General features: G+C 36.7%; 2 protein-coding genes across 6 annotated transcripts in view; both read left to right on the top strand.

Annotated features, from left to right (window-relative positions):
- Positions 1-763: 763 nt before the first annotated feature.
- stxbp2 (syntaxin binding protein 2) lies at positions 764-15,558 on the top strand. Of its 3 annotated transcripts, none has more exons than XM_044181750.1 (19): positions 947-1,047; positions 3,939-3,988; positions 4,074-4,155; positions 6,320-6,396; positions 6,513-6,588; positions 6,836-6,939; positions 7,474-7,622; positions 7,707-7,791; positions 8,382-8,512; positions 8,640-8,747; positions 10,451-10,508; positions 10,653-10,718; positions 10,974-11,054; positions 12,837-12,978; positions 13,173-13,279; positions 13,377-13,475; positions 13,570-13,655; positions 14,566-14,723; positions 14,815-15,558. In XM_044181750.1, the coding sequence occupies exons 1-19, from the start codon at positions 1,011-1,013 to the stop codon at positions 14,892-14,894; spliced, it is 1,776 nt and encodes a 591-aa protein (XP_044037685.1). In that variant the 5' UTR covers positions 947-1,010; the 3' UTR covers positions 14,895-15,558. The 3 variants fall into 3 exon arrangements, with proteins under 3 accessions (XP_044037686.1, XP_044037685.1, XP_044037684.1); XM_044181749.1 differs by having other exon boundaries at positions 14,563-14,723; XM_044181751.1 differs by lacking the exon at positions 14,566-14,723 and having other exon boundaries at positions 764-1,047.
- An 866-nt stretch (positions 15,559-16,424) lies between these two features.
- Positions 16,425-19,240, top strand: part of LOC122869107 — a 5,942-nt gene continuing 3,126 nt past the window's right edge. For all 3 annotated transcript variants that reach the window (XM_044181741.1, XM_044181742.1, XM_044181743.1), the window contains exons 1-8: positions 16,425-16,626; positions 17,125-17,245; positions 17,335-17,429; positions 17,519-17,662; positions 17,791-17,950; positions 18,160-18,326; positions 18,812-18,988; positions 19,168-19,240. The exon at positions 19,168-19,240 is cut by the window's right edge and continues 72 nt beyond it. In XM_044181741.1, coding sequence (XP_044037676.1) covers positions 16,573-16,626; positions 17,125-17,245; positions 17,335-17,429; positions 17,519-17,662; positions 17,791-17,950; positions 18,160-18,326; positions 18,812-18,988; positions 19,168-19,240 — 991 coding nt within the window. In that variant the 5' untranslated portion in view covers positions 16,425-16,572. The remainder of the gene's footprint in view (positions 16,627-17,124; positions 17,246-17,334; positions 17,430-17,518; positions 17,663-17,790; positions 17,951-18,159; positions 18,327-18,811; positions 18,989-19,167) is intronic.

Raw genomic sequence — 19,240 nt, 5'->3', positions numbered from 1 at the left:
AAATTACCAGCATGTAGAGTGCATGTGAATATGCATTTAATTCTCTGTTTGGAAGTGGAATGATTCTATAACATAGGCCTATGATGCTACAGTGCTATTGATTCTCCAGCTCCACTTATCTGTGAATTTGACACAGAATGTCACTACAATTACTTGCTGATTGTAGTGCAAAAGCAGTTGCAAGGTAATGCTTGTTTTAAGAGATAACACTTGTTCTCACATACTTAGGAATAATAGTAGAATAATCGTTTTGAATATGACATATCAAATAGAAAATTACACCATGACCCTCTTCAGACCAGCACCGCTATCTATGATCTCTATGAATGTGTCTGAGTGGGCTGTGCTTGGCTTGTGCAGACACTTAAGTCTGGGATGTGTCCCAACACCAACCACACTTAACAAACTGCTGAACTTCTCATCCATCATGATGAAGTGATGACATGTTTTTCCCAAGGCTCATCAGATGATACCCTCAAATATATTTGGCAATGAAAAGTGGCCAGTTGGATGTTTCTGTCTGTCTCCTGAGGCATTGGTAAGATCTTTCTTGCAGCTGTTTCTTTTTAATAGCTGCCATTAATTTTAAAAGTCAGATTCAAGATATGGTATTATAGTATTTTACAATGTGATAGGCTGAAAAATATTATTTCTCCTGTGCTAAGGGATTGAAATGATAGAAGCCAAGTGATTTTACTTAATCCACCCACAAAAAACTATTATAGGTAGCCTACTAGTTACATTGAAACTTTAGAAAAGGCCAGGAACCACTTGGCTTTGTTTAAGACCAAAATAAATTAGAATTAGTGTAGCTTAACCTATATTTCCCGCATGATTGAAATTTGTTACATCCATGGATGGTTCCAACACAAAATTGTGAAAAGCGCGTCCGATGTGTTCTTGCAATTGTAGTATTAGACAAAAGGGGGCAATATTTCGCTGTCAAATGCTATGTACTTGAACAGGCTTTAACAAGGAAGTGACCGACTAGCCACCAGATTGCTGTCAAGATGGCACCGAGTGGGCTGAAAGCGGTAGTAGGAGAGAGTAAGTGACACATTCGTTGTAACATTGTCTGCTTTTTAGAGGTTTATTACAACTAAAAGACCCACGTAGTTTATTTGAAGTTATCTCGTAGTAGCTTGATAAATTGACGCTCAACGTATAACGCAAAACATTGCTGGGGACGTTGGTCCACCATAGGTTTCTTCCTGTTCCAGTCCTAAATACAATGCTAACATTACCGATGCAAATAATGTTATGGCTAACCAAGTCATGGATAAAAAGTAGTATTGTTGTGTTGCATGTGTTTGTCACAACATTTGCTCAGGGGAAATGGTGGTTTGTTGTGACATTTGGCGGGCGTAAAAAGAGAAAAAAAAAATCGCGGCGTTAGTGACTGGAAATGTTGTGACAGTCCAAGTTATATGCTAATGTTAGCTAGCTAACCTAAAAGGAAGTTCGGTAACGTTGCTTGTGATCGACTAAATCAGCTGGTACATTTATGCTGTAAGCGATTAAACATCAACAAAATAAAAAAAACTTCTGTTACAAAATGTTTTTAATGCAACTGATGTTTCACTATTAGCTCACGTGTCTTCTTTCGTTTGACAAATTATTTCAATAATGTCAGAATTAATGATGCTTTGAAAGTAGGCTATATCTTTAAGTAACGTTAAGTTCGATGTAATAGTGTTTAATACATGTAAACACAAATCTTTACAAAGACAAATATCGTTATGTCTTTATGTCTAGCGTAATGTTTATTTAACATTTATATATGTTTAAGTTTAAGTATGTATTGGAATTAAGTGGTTCAGTTATTCTAAACAACTTATAACGTTAAAGGTAAATGTTATTGAACACTGATACAACCTTTTTCACTATGTCAAGAGTTAGAAAATGTCTGCAGTTGTAAATGTTGTTCTTGTATAGAGTAGGAGTGTGTGAACACAACCGTCACCCAGAATTGTTGAAATCTTCGTGTGTGCTTGTATTACATGCAACCTTGACCTTGGCCAGGATTCAGAGATAACACCAACAATGATTTGCTTGTGCTAGGCCTATAACCTATTTATTTATGTGAGTTTTGGAATATGCACATTCATTTCTTTGAAATTGCCACTAATTTGAAAATGAAATGCATGTTTGTAGGGCTGGCCTTAGGAAATAGATGGTATATGGACAGCTAGGTCTTATGAGCTTGATCTGATGCTCGAAATCATTGTTGTCCATGCAAGTTGAGTTAAAACCTGGGAGTGTCTAGGCCCTCTCTCCTTTCACTGTTGATAATACCAAATAAAATCATTAGTAAGCTAGTCATCATTAGTAATAAACTCAGAGTAGGGACATAGTAAATTAAGGCCTTATACAGCATTCTGTTACAGGTAAGACAGGCCTCAGGGCAATTTTACGTACCAATTTTGGTACATTTTAAAAATTAACCAATACATAGGTTAAGGGTAAGATTGCTAAAATAGCTTGATGGCTGTCTGCTTTAATGTGGTGAACCCCAGTCACAAGTAGTCATCTTTTCCACTTCCCTGTATGGAAATAGATTTGGCATTGCAAGACAAGACGTTTGTCAGTGAGGAATTTCAATTTTGTCCAAAGTCTTTTATGGAAAAATACGTGAAAATTATTAGTTCACGTTTCTTGTATTTAAATTTACATAATTTGTTGTCAGATAGTCTTAAATAATCCTGGAACAGGTTTTATGTTGTTGAATGTATGTTAACACAGGCTAGATTATAGTAACTTCATCAACACCAAATATTATTTTAGAAACAAATCATAACATAGTGGTTAAAATGGGCATTAACAGAAGGTGAAGAGCAATAATGTTTTTCTTTGTAGCCAATTATGTCAATTAGCAAATGAATTGATGTGGCAATAAGACTTATAACAATGAATCATATGTCTTGGGGAGTCACTGCTGTTGAGGTTAAACAAGGAAGTTGAGTGTTGAGTGAAGAACATGATATCACATCAGCATAGTTCTTCATTTCTCACTCTCTCCTTCCTTCTGTGCACTATTAAAAGGAGGAAACTGTTTGGTGAGGTGAACTGAGGTGGTAAGCCACCTAGCTCCTGGTGAGTAGATGAGGGCCTAAACAATAGACACACTAAATATAATTGCTTGTGCTGTGTGAACTAGCCCCGCTGCTTTTTTACCCTGAAGGTTAATGTTTGATTTCAGGGCATTTTGGGCAAGGTGGCCTACGTCCACTCTAAAACACTGCAGGAAACCCTCAGTTTTGCAGTTTATTTCACCAGTAGTACCGCACCTCAGCTCTTGTGCCTATGAAGTCACTGGAACAGCTATGCTTTTGTATGATATTCATACACTGTAATCTCAACAGTATTACACAAGGAAGTTGCACCCAACTGACTGAGTTGGTAAATACAAGTGCTAAATATGGGTTTCTTTCGAGAAAGTTCCTGGTTCCTGATTTAGAGAGTTTTAGACACACAACTGATGTCTAACCTTTTGCATTATGTTTATTCATGAAATGTCACAACATTTCAGTTTGATATTTCACTAGCCCTCATATCTACTTCAACTGTAGACATCAAGAAAAACCTTTCGATTAAGCTGCACATGTATTCTTTTACTCTTTAGCCACTGGTGCGCAATAGATTAAATGCCAGTCTTTGTCATACTTGAGGGGAGTTTGCCCAAAAATGAATTGTATAAATTATGAATGAATGCTGTAACAAAAATTGGGAGTTTTGTAAATCATAGCTTTCACATCACAATATATTATTATGGTGTTATGTTACTTCTGTTTTACAACCAGCATTTCCAGGTATTGCTGTATTGCAGTCATTACTAAAATTCAAACACTTGTTACTGTTTTGCATGGAGCAATATAATTCCCTCAGAAGTTATTGATAAGTCTGTAATCATTTATGAATATTTTTCTTCTCTTCTACAGAAATCCTCAATGGGGTCATCAAGAGTGTGAAGAAGGATGGAGAATGGAAGGTAAAAGTTACTGAATAAGAATTAAGAAATCTTCTGATTTTGTCACACTGAAATTATAACCCCTGTTTATCTCATGTTTCTTCAGGTTCTTATTGTGGATCACATGAGCATGCGAATTCTGTCCTCTTGCTGCAAGATGTCTGACATTTTGGCAGAGGGGGTGACCAGTAAGTATGCAAATAATTAATGGTCTTGCATCCAGTGAATCAGTTGTATACATGAGTGATCAAACTTTAAAAAAACAAAAAAAAAACAGTTATCAGTATACTTTTGCCAGTGTCTTCAAACTGTTGTCATGCAATCTGGGGATATTTACAGTGGGTAAAAAAAATATTGAACACATCATCATTTTTCTCAGTAGATATATTTCTAAAGGTGCTATTGACATGAAATTTTCACCAGATGTTGGTAACAACTTATGAAATCCACACATCCAAAGAAATCAAACCATAGATGTCCATAAATTAAGTTATGTATAATAATGTTAAATGACACAGGGAAAAAGTATTGAACACATGAAGAAAGGGATGTGCAAAAAGGCATGGAAAGCCAAGACAATCAGTTATTAGAAAGCATTCCTGCCCCTTGTCAGTGCAAATTAATATTGATTCAGTCTCAACTGATCGCCTATAAAAAGGTGTCTCATTACCAAGGTGTCACAGAAGAAACATCTCATGATGGGTAAAAGCAAAGAGCGCTCTCAAGACTTTTGCAACCTTATTGTTGCAAGACATACTGATGGCATTGGTTACAGAAGGATTTCAAAACTTCTGAATGTTCGAGTGAGCACTGTTGGGGCCATAATCCGGAAGTGGAAAGAACATCATTTCACCATAAACCGGCCATGACCAGGTGCTCCTTGCAAGATTTCTGACAGAGGAGCGAAAAGAATTATCAGAAGAGTTGTTCAAGAGCCAAGGACCACTTGTGGACAGCTTCAGGAGGACCTGGAATTAGCAGGTACAATTATTTTAAAGAAAACGCTAAGTAATGCACTCAACCGCCACGGTCTGTATGCACGCTCACCACGCAAGACTCCATTACTGAAGAAAAAGCTTGTTGAAGGTTGTTTAAAGCTTGCTGCACAACATTTGGACAAGCCTGGGACATACTGGGAGGATATAGTCTGGTCAGATGAGACCAAAATTGAACTCTTTGGATGCCATAATACACACCATGTTTGGAGGAGAAATGGCACTGCACATCACCCCCAAAACACCACACCAACAGTGAAGTTTGGAGGTGGAAACATCATGGTGTGTGGCTGTTTTTCAGCATACAGTACTGGCAAACTTCAAATAATTGAAGGAAGGATGAATGGAAAAATTTACAGAGACATTCTTGATAAAAATCTGCTGCCATCTACCAGGATGATGAAGATGAAACGAGGGTGGACATTTCAGCAAGACAATTATCCCAAACACACAGCCAAGGAAACTCTCAATTGGTTTCAGAGAAAAACAATAAAGCTGCAAGAATGGCCCAGCCAATCACCTGACTTGAATCCAATTGAAAATCTATGGAAAGAACTAAAGATCAGAGTTCATAGAAGAGGCCCACGGAACCGTCAAGATTTGAAGACTGTTTGTGTGGAAGAATGGGCCAAAATCACACTTCAGCAATGCATGCAACTCAGTTCTCCATACAGGAGGCATCTTGAAGCAGTCATTACCAACAAAGGCTTTTGTACGAAGTATTAAATGAGTTTCAGTAAGCATGTTCAATACTTTTTCCCTGTGTCATTTAACATTATTATACATAACTTAATTTAATTTTGGTTAGATTTCTTTGCATGTGTGGATTGCATGGGTTGTTACCAGCATCTGGTGAAAATGTCAATAGCACCTTTCTAGAAATATATTTACTGAGAAAAATGGTGATGTGTTCAATACTTATTTTACCTGCTGTATATACTTAGAGCAGGGTTTTGGTAGTTCAAGTGAAATGTAGGAAGTGTTGTCCTGGCTACATACAAAATGCTCATCCTTTTCCCAACATTAAATCTGGATGGCCGTAATCTTAAACCGACAATGCCCACAGTCCCCAGGGGCAAAAATGGTCACTGACTGATTTGATAAAAATGAAAGAGATGCAGTCCATACAAAGCCCCTTCACTCACGTAATTTCAATTTAAAAAAACCTGAATTTGCACTTAAGTTTTTTTTTTTCATCAGCCTTATTAAAGCAACAACCAGATGTGTGAATTTCCCATAGAAGATTGATATATTACTGTATTTCACTTTACATGATAATGAGGATGATGTTTTATTTGCAGTTATTTAATCAGATTGTTTAGATTAAAGTAAAAGTCCTCTATCTTCTCCTTTTCAGTTGTGGAAGACATCAATAAACGAAGGGAGCCTATTTCTTGTTTGGAAGCCATTTATTTGATTTCACCTGTGGAGAAGGTTAGTGGTTGCCTTTTCCCCCTTTTTTTTTAAGAGGTCCCTCTATACTGTTATGATCTGTGCTCATTGTGTTTTTTTTTCATCTTATTAATCTTTTAATTTGTTTTCAATTACAGTCAGTTCATGCTCTCATTAATGATTTCAAAGACTCCGCCTTTACCTACAAAGCAGCACACATCTTCTTCACTGACAGTAAGATTGTCTGTGTGTGTGTGTGTCTCTGTGTGTACAGTATAGTGTGCATATTTGCATCAATAATTTCATGTTGAAATTCCATGAAAACAGTGTTTAAACCTATAGGAGACTTATTAATCTTATTATAACTTATTAATCAGTTATTTTCAAATGTACTGTGCAAAACATTTTAAGTTTCAAAATATATCTAATCATTACATTAAGCTATTGCCACTTCTAATTTTATTTATTTATGCTTCCATAGCTTGTCCAGATGGCCTCTTTGCCGAGATTGGGAGATCCAGAGTTTCGAAGGTCGTCAAGACTTTAAAAGAGATCAATGTTGCTTTCCTGCCGTATGAGTCTCAGGTAGGAAATTATCTCCTCTTTATTTAAACCAACTTGATTTTTTGGCCACAGTTCTTATTCACTTCTGTTGTAGCTGTGTTTTGGTTACCAACAGCTCCTGAGAAAATGATCTGGTTCTAGCTGCTAAATGTTCCACTATGTTCATCAGCTAGTTACTAATTTTGTCTGTGTGTGTGGTGTTTGGTGCTTGGCAGGTAGTGTACAGTGGGTTTATCAGAGCTTTTTCACTTTAAATGCTGCCTGCTGAGGCTGGAAACGAAGTTGATGAGAGAGTTAAGAATAAAAAAACAAAAAGGTACAGTTGCAGGCAGTAAAACCAAAACAACAAGCTGAAAGATGCTGAAATGCTCCCTAGAGCTGAGGGGAACTGTAGATTGGGGTCAGACTTCTCTGTGGGTTTATTACTGCAAGCAGCACCTTTCACATTACATGCAGTAATTTTTCTATTGTTACTGTAAAAATATCAGTAGTGCAGCTTGATTGTTGTAAACATAATATGACATAACATAACCTTAATCCCTCTCACCCTTGCAGGTATTCTCCCTGGATGACCCGACCTCTTTGTACTCCTTCTATAGTTCTAAGCCAAACGAAGAAAAAGACAAAATGATGGAAAATCTGGCGGAGCAGATCGCGACCCTGTGTGATACACTGAAGGAGTACCCTGCAATCCGTTACTACAAGTATGGAAGCCTTGCATAAAAGTATACTGAAATTAGTTTGCCACTGAATTTGCTGATTCAGTTGTATACCTCTCTGTCTCTAAGGGGACCAGAGGAGAATGCTAGACTGGCTGATGAGGTCTACCAGCGACTTACTGCTCACAAAGCTGACAACCCAAGCATGGGAGAGGTTAGGAACTATGTAGACCACCAACCACAACAATTCTTATGTGCTCTACTGTATTAATACAAGTCTTTGATGAAAAATGGTGAACTGAATTCTTATACTGCTTTTTTCTGCTAAACCAACTTTTCTGTATAAGAGAATACACTTTCTTCGGGATTCTGCTGCTCTTCAACTTCACAGGTTGTGAACGTTTCTGTGGTTTCTGGGTTTTATTTCCTGTTGATTATTTTTCTCACGCTTTGCTGGACCTTTCCCTTTTTCCCTTCTCCTTTTCTGTCTTTCTTAGCTGACATTTCCTTGCTCCCGAGATGGGTCTTAACAGGCATGTATTACTATTCTCTTTTTGCCCCCACATCTGAAGTGCATTGCTGTGCTATTGTTCTCTATATTTTTTTACTTTACTCGACATTTCAAGTTGGCTGAAGTGCTGCCTCATGCTGCATCAGATATTGAACTCGTATAGATAAAAGCTGACTTTCACTGCATGAAAGATTCACAAAAAACATAATAATAAATAACCTAATTTATTATGCATCTGTGAAGTAGATCTTTCATTAGTAGGAGATTATATCTCTTACATTCATTGTTTTTAGGGTCCAGACAAGGCACGATCCCAGCTACTGATTGTTGATCGTGGGTTTGATCCCATCTCGCCTATTCTACATGAGTTGACCTTCCAGGCAATGGCCTATGACTTGCTAGATATCAAACAGGACATCTATACGTGAGTGAACATTTTATTATATATCGACTGCTGTTCATTTGCTTTGCCAGGTCAGTGTGCTATCTTGGGCATACCATTTCTCCATACTCATTTGTGTTGTACTCATGTACTTGTTTTATTTTTTAAGTTATCAGACAACTGGCATTGGGGATTCAAAGGAGAGAGAAGTGTTATTGGATGAAGATGATGAGCTCTGGGTTCAGCTCAGACATATGCACATTGCAGATGTCACTAAGTAAGTCTATCACAACTAGATGAGTATGTCTGTCATTGTTCTGGTCATTGCTTTCACCTGGTTTTATGTCACAACATCAAAACACCCACTTTGTTTTGTGTGTCTTCTCAAAGTTAGAAATTGTATTTTATACCTGGCCAATAAATTAAAGTAATAAGTTACATTGTAACTAGAGATGAACCGATTGTGAAATTCAGGGCCGATACTGATGTATAAAATAACATTCTGGCTGATACCTATGTTTTTTTTTTGTTGTAGTTTATTTTGTTTTTGTTGTTATTTATTCCCCCTTTTGTGCCAGGGAAACAAATAAATCTTCATTATAAAAAAAACTGTTTCTGTCTTAAAGTGTTGCCTGGACTGTCTGAAAAACTACAAAGGATCTTTAGACAGCACGATGTTCCTGTCTTCTTTAAACCAGGCAACACTTTAAGACAGAAACTCGTTCACCCTAAGGACAAGTTACCCACACAGAAACAGAACAATGTTGTCTACTCCATTCAGTGCAGTGAGGAAAACTGCAAAGAACGGTACATAGGCGAGACCAAACAGCCACTTCACAAAAGACTTTATCAGCACAGACGACACGCTAACTCAGGATTACAGAGCGCCGTGCATTTGCATTTAAAAGCTACAAACCACACATTTGAAGACAGCGAGGTGAAGATTCTAAGTAGAGAGAAGAGTTGGTTTGAACGGGGCGTCAAGGAAGCCATTTTTGTGAAAAAAGAGAACCCCTCTTTGAACAGAAATGGTGGTCTGAGATTTAATCTGCCCAAAGTCTATCAGAGTGTATTATCGCCTTGGTCACGCCTATCACATGCTAATCAGGCACTTAACAGTGATGAAGTAGATGCAGCCAGAGAACAATAGGCCTGATTACTGATTACTGGGCCATCTTGGAAACTATTAGGTCAGTTTCAGGTGAAACTAGCTATTAACAGATACTCAGGCAGATTCCTTGATTCCTTCCTGAGGGCAGGGCTTATGTAACTCAGAGTAGTTTAAATTTCCAGTTCCCGTCCAATTTTTTCACAATTGAGAATGACTTCCGGATGGGAGCCGAAATGTCTTGATTCTGAAAACAGTGTCCAGATGACTACGACTGAAACCTTTTCTACGATAACTGCTTCAAAAGCCTTTTTAGCCTGCTATACAACAAATACAAATAACCAACACAAAATTTAGCCAGCCCAAATTTGATGCGACACAACAGATAAACATCAGCCACTGTCATCGGTGAATGTCAACCTATTTGCCAATAGGTTGATAGCAGTCAGTAAGACGAATATCAGCCGATATATCGGTGCATACCTAATTGTAACATCATATTTGTTGGAGAGTAATAAAAAGAATTCTTTAATCTATGAATTATGTTGTAGCCCTTTATCAGATTTCAGTAAAAAAAAAAAACCTGTCCCAAAGATGGTGTAAAATGCATTCTGCCTGTGTATGTAAAAAGCTGTCTGTTTATGATAAGTTAAAACACAAAAGTTATTGTAATGACTTTGAAGTGTGTGTGTGAATGAAGTGTGTTTTATAAGTTTTAACAGTTGGGTAAAATTTCTGACTATTTAAAAAAAAAAAAAAAAATCTAACAAGATTACAATTTGGTTGCTCAGTAATATTATATATGATATTATAACTAATTAAATGTGCTCATGCACAAGGTGATTAATCATTTTCAAAAACCATTGTTGCAGGAAAGTGACAGAGCTTCTTCGCACCTTTTGTGAGAGCAAGAGAATGTGCACTGACAATGTGAGTGTTCATGTGCAGTACTCATTTTGGTTCAGTTATTTTTACATTACATGATATAACATGAAAACTATTTTTATGTTATAATGCAATTTTGGTAATTGCATTATAACATACATTGGTAATTGGTATTGTTTTGCATTTCAGGCCAACATAAAAGATCTCTCTCAGATGTTAAAGAAGATGCCACAGTATCAGAAGGAGCTGAGCATTGTGAGTGGGATGAAGAAAAGCCAACTCTTCACCTTTTTAGTACCATCATCCAATGATATTTCAGGATTTTTAACTTGTTTTATTAGGAGACACTTCTGACAGTAAATTATACACTATTTAGATTCACCATGCTTCCTTTTGCTTTGATTAGCTTTAATTTAAAAGGTTTTATAATTTTTATATTTCATATGATGATTTTATTATAACTATAAATTAGTTAATTAATAATTAATCTTTATGCATTTTCATTCACAGTACTCTACTCACTTGCACCTAGCTGAAGCTTGTATGAAGAAATTCAAGGCCTCTCTTGATAAGCTTTGTGAAGTAGAACAGGTCAGTACTCCTGTGGGGTCTACAATAGAATTTTTTTTTTGACAGTATCATAGGCATTTGGGTCAGAGCAATTAGGACATAAACGGTATTGTCATTGTTGCAACAAACAGCTCTGATAAATAAATAAAAATAATAATATTGTTGTAATGACTTGACTGTGGAGGTGCAGTTCATTTAATCTACAGTATGTATTATTGCAATGAAATGAGTGAAGCTATAGTTGTCGTATGTATGTATGTGTGTATGTATGTATGTGTGTGTGTGTATATAGTGTGTATATATATAGCTATAGTTGTTTATATCTGTAGTTGGAGGTATAAATAGAAACATGATAAAGTTCTCTTGATCCCTGAAGAGAAAGATGACCATTTGGCCATTTAACCTAATATTCTTGGAAATTGTCTACTCATGCATTGTTGGTAAAACATCCTGCCAGTCTGTAGTTTTTATATCCCAGGGGATAAACTAAAATGTTTCACTGTGTTAGTCACTGACAGTAAGTATCTTAGAGAGAATGTCTGACATGGAATTACTCTGTCCCGCGCACTCTGCACACTAAGTGACCTAAGTGATAGTGTCTTTATTTATAGCTCAAATGTTAATGTTCAAATGCCACTGGCACAGTCTGGTGATATTTAATGGAGAATCGAAATCGTAATATTGCATAAGAAGCTTTGGACCGACATCAACATCAGAAATGCAGAAGGAGCTGTTATGTCATAACTGAGTGTAAAGGCATTTAAAAACACATACATGTACTACTTGGTAATGTAGAAATCCAGCAATCAACATGAGCCTGGGATAAAGCCACGGTCCAGACCACTACCAAGCCCCAGTGTGTTGTTTGTATCTGCCAGACATGCTTTGTCTCCCTGAGGGGATGTATTCTGCCAAATTTAGTCCTGTATCAGATGAGTCACAAGCATACAGGAAATGATAAGCTATGCATGGCTGTGGCATTATGAGATGCAAGTGTTAATGGGGCCTTTTTGTATGAGTGAATCACTCGACTGCACTAATGGATTGTCAGCATGTCTGAAAGCTACCACTTTAATCCAATAGGCATGTTTTGGCTCTAAAATGGACAGTGTGATCCAAACAGCAACAGCTCTCTGTCAGCTGTCATTTGTTTAACTGTTCAGCATTGTTTGGACAAGCCAATACAAATGTATGTGTGTAATGTTATGAACAAAATGATGTACTGTATTTTTATGAGCTCTTCTAGCCCCTCTCTAGTTTCAGTTGCTGATTGGCCCTAACAAGGCTTAGTCCAAAATCATCATACAGCTTAGCAAGAGTTTTTAGGAAGGTCACACAGTGCCCAGAAATCCTAAAGCTAGATGCAAGTATAAAAGCCCAAGTTAAATATTTGTCATTATTTTTGACATAGTTAATGGATTACAGATGCAACTCTGGAAGTTTACTGTGCAATTTAGGACACTTTATTTCATTGAAAAGAGTATTTTCTTCTGTTAAGTGAAAAACAGTAAATATTCTGAGATTATTATTATAGAGCAGTTTACAGTGTATGTAACACCAGCATTAATCTTTTTAAGTGGTTAAGTGAAAGGGTCAGAGCAATAGTGTCTAATGCAGTATTCTTAAAACCATAGTATGGTCATGAAAGAGAAGAAGTGGTGGGAAAAGAAATAGAAAAAGGTTGAAAGCAAGTCATCCTCCTATGTCAGCTGCTATGTGCGTCGGCTGTCAGCTGACTTGAGTTGTAATTGGTCATTCAGATTCCTATTGCAGTTGATAGTTAACCACAGGTGTCTTCCACAGGACCTTGCAATGGGAGCAAATGCAGAAGGGGAACCTCTAAAGGATGCCATGAAGAGCATTGTTCCTGTGCTTCTCAACAATGAAATTGAGGCCTATGACAAAATCCGCATCATACTGCTGTTCATATTCCACAAGAAAAAAGGTGTGCCCTTATCACAACTCTTTCTGTTTTAACTAATATAACAATTTTAAAACCAAAAGTCTTTGTGCACATACTTGTGTGTGCGTGTGACCATTAATTAAAAGGGTTAACATGACCAGAAGCTTTGATGTGGAGTGAATAGCAGAGAATCAAGTGTTATCATTTTTAAATAAAGAGTCTGGTTATTCATGTAGGCATTGGGGAGGAGAACCTTGCCAAGCTCATCCAGCATGCAAACATACAAGCCGACAGCAACATCATCACCAACCTGCAGAACCTGGGCTGTAACATTATAGCTGGGGTAAATTTCTTAATTGTAGTTTGGTTAAAGTCTTAAAGTTGTTGTAATACTAATTTATTCCTTCAGTATTTGTTACATACATCATGTTGTTTTTTAGGGCCGCAATGCTGGGAAAACACTGCCAGAGCGGAAAGAGCGCACAGAGAGCACATATCAGCTCTCTAGATGGACACCCATCATCAAAGACGTCATGGAGGTATTAGAGCCAAAATTAGGTTTCTGATGTTGCTTTCACACGTGCTCCATTTTTGCTTTCAGCTTTTTACATTATCTTTGTTTCTGTATCACAGAATGCCATAGAGGACAAACTGGACAGAAATCAGTGGCCATTCATCTCTGATCCTGCTCCCATCAACACAACTCAGACTGCAGTCAGGTGGGTGCTGGAAACAGAAAAGAACATTTTTATCATGTATGAACAGCACATTGTTACTTCATTAAAGTTCACAATGTATATAAAGAAATAATTGGTTAATGACAAACTTTTTTTAAGGAAAAACCTGACAGCTAGGGGAAAAAACCACGTGCCTTTTTTCTTATGTTCCAAGGAAATATTAATTTGAATAATTCATTGTTTTGCTTTTTTTTAATAAAGCGACACAAATATCAGCTGTGGTATCAGACATATTAATGTTGTCAAATAAAAGCTTTTATCCCTGTAAATGAGTTGAAGTCAAGCTTTTCACAATGCGAGCTGAAAAGGTGAAACTAAGTTTTGCTTTGAATACTAATATAATAATCCCCCATGCTTATACAAACAATTCTCATGGACCTGGGTTCTCTCATAAGCTGCATAATGCACACTGCTTGTGTTCTTCCTTTTTAGCAAAGTGCAGAATTAAAACTGAGTATTCATTAATATTAACGCTAGAATATAGGCTGGCTATATCAAACCAGTAAACCAAATTCAATATAAACTTAAACTTGGTGTTTGACCAGCAGGGCTGCTTGTGCTCTCCCACATGTGCATTGACTTATTCCTTAAACATCCCCAGCTGATTGTGACTAATAAACCATTAGCCTCCAGAATGGACAAAAGACAGGTGTTCTGACATGCTGCCAATAGGATGATTTATAGGATTTTCACATTCACATATATTTACCAGGGTCAATTTAATGTGAATCAAAGAAAAGCATTGCATGCTATTTGAAAAATTTGCTATTAATGGAAATGGATATGATTGACTGATAATTTCCGTATAATAAAACTGGCTGCTCACAAATGGGCCTTAGTTTTAGTAATAATTACTTGTTGCTCAATTATTGTTTTAATTCTTTTACAGCAGTGCACGTTTTGGACACTGGCACAAAAATAAATCTCCAACAGAATATCGCTCTGGCCCTCGACTTATTATATTTGTGATTGGTGGGGTGTCACAATCAGAAATGCGCTCTGCCTATGAAGTCACTCGAGCCACTGATGGGAAATGGGAAGTACTGATTGGTAAGCAATCACTGTTGAGGAGGCCATGATTTTTATTGCAAAAATGTCTGGTTTTGCCTCTTTATTATAAATATTATTTTCTTCTTAACAGGGTCATCTCACATCCTGACTCCAACCAGCTTCCTTAATGACCTGAAGAGTCTGGACCAAGTTCCTAATCCTGATTGCTAGATAGTTAGACCCTGAACGGGAAGAGCACACTGGAAAAAGGGTTTAGTCGTTCATTTGAGATGACTGGTTGCTGGTCTTCTGTCACAGCATCTCCAACATCGGAAATTAAACATGGAGAAATTTTAGATGTAGCCATGGAAGTAAACATTTGTGATTCTTTATTTTATTTTAAAATGTTCTTTTTATTGTTTGTTGTGAATTGGGTTCTGTATACTGCTGTGATTGAAATTGTATTAAAATATTTAATTAGACATTATTAATATTTTGATTATTTTACTATTCTCATTCAAATTCTTATTTTTGTTACTACAATATATATATTTGATTTCCCTAATTTTGTATTTAAAAAATTGCGTCCTTCTCACCAAACTGGACCATCTGACACCAAAAATCTTATTCAAGTCTAATGTAGATGTATTTAAGTCAATATATGTATGTATCGTATATTCAGTGACAAAGTGTGGGATATGTTTTGTTTCTCCAGGTACCTTTTTTTCCCCCCCTTATCTGAGAAATTTCATCAGACAAAATGTCTCAACTGCTGTCTTATGAATTCTTGCACATTTACCATGTACTTAATATATTGCTAGGAGCAAGTGTGGTGGGTGTTTGTTTCTTTGTTGTTAAAAATGAGTAATAAAAGAAACACAATATTCACTTTAAATTGTGTGGAGTATTCCAAAGTTATTTTAAATGTGTGATAAAATAATCTCAACTCATAGTCCACCTAAAGGTTTTGTCACAGGTGTTAGTCTCAAAGAATGAAGAATAAATTTTCATGCTCAGAATTATTTAAAATCATTGTGGAGATCTTTTGACTTTGATATCTTATTCAACCACCTCTAATGTGCTCTCCTAATATCCTTGCCTTTAAGAGAATAAACTCAAATTTGTTGTATCTCTCCCTGATTTGAATATTCACAACTTTCAAAGTATTTCATTTGATCAATATATATGCAGGCAGTTTTCTATCCCCTTATGCTTTTATATGTTTAAAGCTTTGACCAATTAGTATTTTGATACTTGATGGTTGAGTTCATTACTCTCTATGTTGTAAGCATTTACCATATGAGCTTTTTCTTCAGTATATCTTATCTGCCTTTATTTTTAGGAATGTTTGTATATAGTTGTTTTTTCTTTTTACATTGTTTTCATCATTTGAGTTTGACTTTGCTTCTTCATTTATAAATTATGACATGCTGAAATGAACCGACATTACAAATATAACCATTTTATCACGGCAACGGCAGTTTTTTTTCATCTCAAAACCGCAACCCGGCCATATGCCTACTTGCACTGCAACTCCTTAAGTACAGTGTTTGGTCAGAAGGGGAGAATATGTACACCTACCATTGAAAAAGATCATCCCTCTTCATGCTGAGGATTATGTTTTCATCTGGGATTACAGATGGTAATAATCTGGGCACTGGCTGGGGTCTTAATGGTAATGGGTTAATGCTCAGGATTTAACTCTATTTAAAAGCCTTCCACCAAGCCATATCCAGTACACATTTGGAGTAGCATCATTCAGGATCATCATTTCCATTGCACATACAATAGTTCCATTTAAGAAGTATTGAATGGATTCTCCATCAATTACAGGACGTACTTTTGTCTGACTTTCTGTACTATTTCACATTTTATCTAGTTTTCAGTTTCACTTTTTGTATTATTTTTCATGATGGCAGCTGCTGAAGTGGACCCAAAATCAGAAGCTACTGATGCTGTGCTGGTAAGACCTTTGTAGCATTCATTCCTATGCTTGAAATTCTGTGTACATTTTGCCATCAGTGCATTTTTTTGTTTTGTTTTTATGCCTTTTTTATTCTTAGCTGATATTTACTCTTATTATGTAGTATAAAGTATTGTATATTTTTTAGATACTTTTGTACAGAATTGTATTTAATTCTCTTAAGTGACCAAAATAAGTACATATTTTAAGCTATTATAAATTAATTTTATCACAATTTGTTGGCAATGTAATATACTGTATTTGATTACATTTTGATATTCCATTCATGTTTTACATTGAACTCCAACTTTGGTTCCAGGACTTTTACTTTGGAGAGTGTGAAAAGATTAGCTTTTAGGAATAATTTACATTGGAGATTGGAGATTTACATTGGGTGATGAGCCAAAATGGTTTAGGACAGCTGATGTAGTGCCAAGGAGAACATTGTAAGTTGTGATATTTCACACCATTTACTTTCTTTGGCTTGACATTAAACAGGAAGCCCCAGAACTTGAGCAGATCCTCAACATAATGAGTTTCTCACAGCGCGGACAAATGGACGAACAGCGTTGCGCCTTGAGTCCTGTTAAAACTGGACAAATCAAAACTACACCTGCAGGTTGGGACAGCAGACACAATGATACCATCTGCATTGTATGTGTCCTTTTGTAGATTGATTGTTTTTTGTTTCACCCCTGCTCTTGACAGGTTCAAGCAATGAGGCGTTCTCCCATAATGTGGACAACAAACAGGGAAAACACCTTGATAAACTGCAGGTGTCATTGCCAGGGTTTAACTACCAGGTACTAGACTGCAGGTTGTAAAAGGCTTAGTGCATGCACCTGCACAGGTGGTGTGATGACTGAAGTCTTCTCCAAATGTGTTTTCTCAGGAACCTGGGAGTAATAACCATCATGGCTCTGCACCCCACATCTCTTTGACAGAGAGTACTCCAGATAGAAACAGGAAGGTTCTGTTGGTACCAGCCAACCAATTACAGGTTTCCTCTCAGCGTGACTGCTCCGATTCCATAAAGGTCTATTCTGTCATTCTGGTTGCCTTAATGATTACAGGTTTCTTCTACTGACTTGTTTGACTATGTGTTATTAAATGTTGTTCATCCTCATTTGGTCAAATCTTTATCACACTGTTTTTGTCTAATAGGAAGAATCACCTGATGACCAACAGAAGTTCATGAATATGATCAGCCATGGCCAGCATGGACGCATGGATGACCAGCGCTGTTCCTTGGATCTTAGCAAGAGTGCACCCTGCACACCCAAACACACAGACAGAAAGCCTGCTGCAAGTACATTAAACACAGGTGATAACTAAAACTTGCTGTATTCATAAATCCGTGTCTCTCTAAACATTTCCAGAAGTGTGTTGCAATTCTTTCAGTTGCCTCTTACTTACCATTTCTTCCCGATAGATCCAGGTTCAGACAAGTTCCACTTTCATTTTTAAAGTTCACTGTCTATATAATTACTTGACTATTTCATCTGTTTTCACATTTCATCTTTCTGTGTCCAGAATCTGAAATGTTATTCAGCCTCTTGGCTAACACTCAGAGCCAACGGCTTGACGACCAGCGAGTGTCTCTTCCATCATTACCAGGATTACAGAATGAAAATGCCTCTTCAAAATCTACTGCAGGAGGAGATTCAAGCTACTTGTGTTACATGGTCTCTAAAGTCCAGGTTAGTACTTTTCTATATCAGAGAACAAAATATTTTACATTTTTTAACAGCAATTGATGAAAGTACCAAAATACTGTAGTAATGTCGGCCCTGGCTTTAAATGTTGCACAAATATGAAACTAGAATGTGGACAAAATATTACACAAAAAAATGTAATTTGTAGGATGCTACTAATAGCCAAACAGCCATAAATTTACAGAAAGCAGTTTCACTTTTCCCAGTGTTTTGGATGTACATTTCTTAAAAGTCTGTTTTCATGGAAATATCATGTCAAAGCTCGCCATCATCTTCACATGGTTTTTAAATGTTTTTGAAAGCCATGTCATTTGTAAAATTCAAACCAGTTGACTGTGTGGCTTTCTAAGGCTTAGAATCTTTTAATCACATTTGTACATCAAGCCATAATTTACTCAATGTTATGTGGAACTTTGTGTTAAAGAAGTGTGCCTCCTGATCAAAAATACTGAGGAATGCTGCATTTTCAGGGTTCCAGAATGGAGGACCAAAGGTGCTCGCTACCTCACGTCATCACCCCAGAGACCCAGTGTTCACCAATAAAGGATAAGTCTGCATCTGGTTTAGGCCCTCCACGTTCAGCCTCCTTCAGCCCCAGCTCAGACATAGAACGACCAAAGAGTAAAGATAAAGCATCTCAAAAACAGGTATATGAACAAGTCACTGCTGTCATTTTTAACCCCAGGAGGTAAATTACATTAAATTACAACATTTTAAAACAATGAGGTCTTACATCTGCAATCTGAATGCCCATTTGTGTTTGCATGTAATTTATATTTCAGATTATTTATTACTTTACTGACCTAAATATGTACTGTACATCTAGGTCTTGAATCCAGCTGAACAGGAAGATTTTTTTACCTTAATGAGTCATTCCCAGCGTGGCCGAATGGATGAAC

This window comes from Siniperca chuatsi, linkage group LG21 (assembly GCF_020085105.1).
Source record: "Siniperca chuatsi isolate FFG_IHB_CAS linkage group LG21, ASM2008510v1, whole genome shotgun sequence".
NCBI lineage: Eukaryota > Metazoa > Chordata > Actinopteri > Centrarchiformes > Sinipercidae > Siniperca > Siniperca chuatsi.
The sequence above is the reverse complement of the archived record's forward strand: the minus strand, read 5'-3'. Positions and strand labels throughout refer to the sequence as shown.

What these genes read in the sequence shown, in the direction of transcription:
- stxbp2 (XM_044181749.1), top strand. Translation starts at nt 1,011, where the DNA reads ATGGCACCGAGTGGGCTGAAAGCGGTAGTAGGAGAGA. An exon ending in TTTGGCAGAGGGGGTGACCA is followed by an intron (nt 4,156 to 6,319) that starts GTAAGTATGCAA and finishes TCTCCTTTTCAG; the next exon opens with TTGTGGAAGACATCAATAAA. An exon ending in TCCTGCCGTATGAGTCTCAG is followed by an intron (nt 6,940 to 7,473) that starts GTAGGAAATTAT and finishes TCACCCTTGCAG; the next exon opens with GTATTCTCCCTGGATGACCC.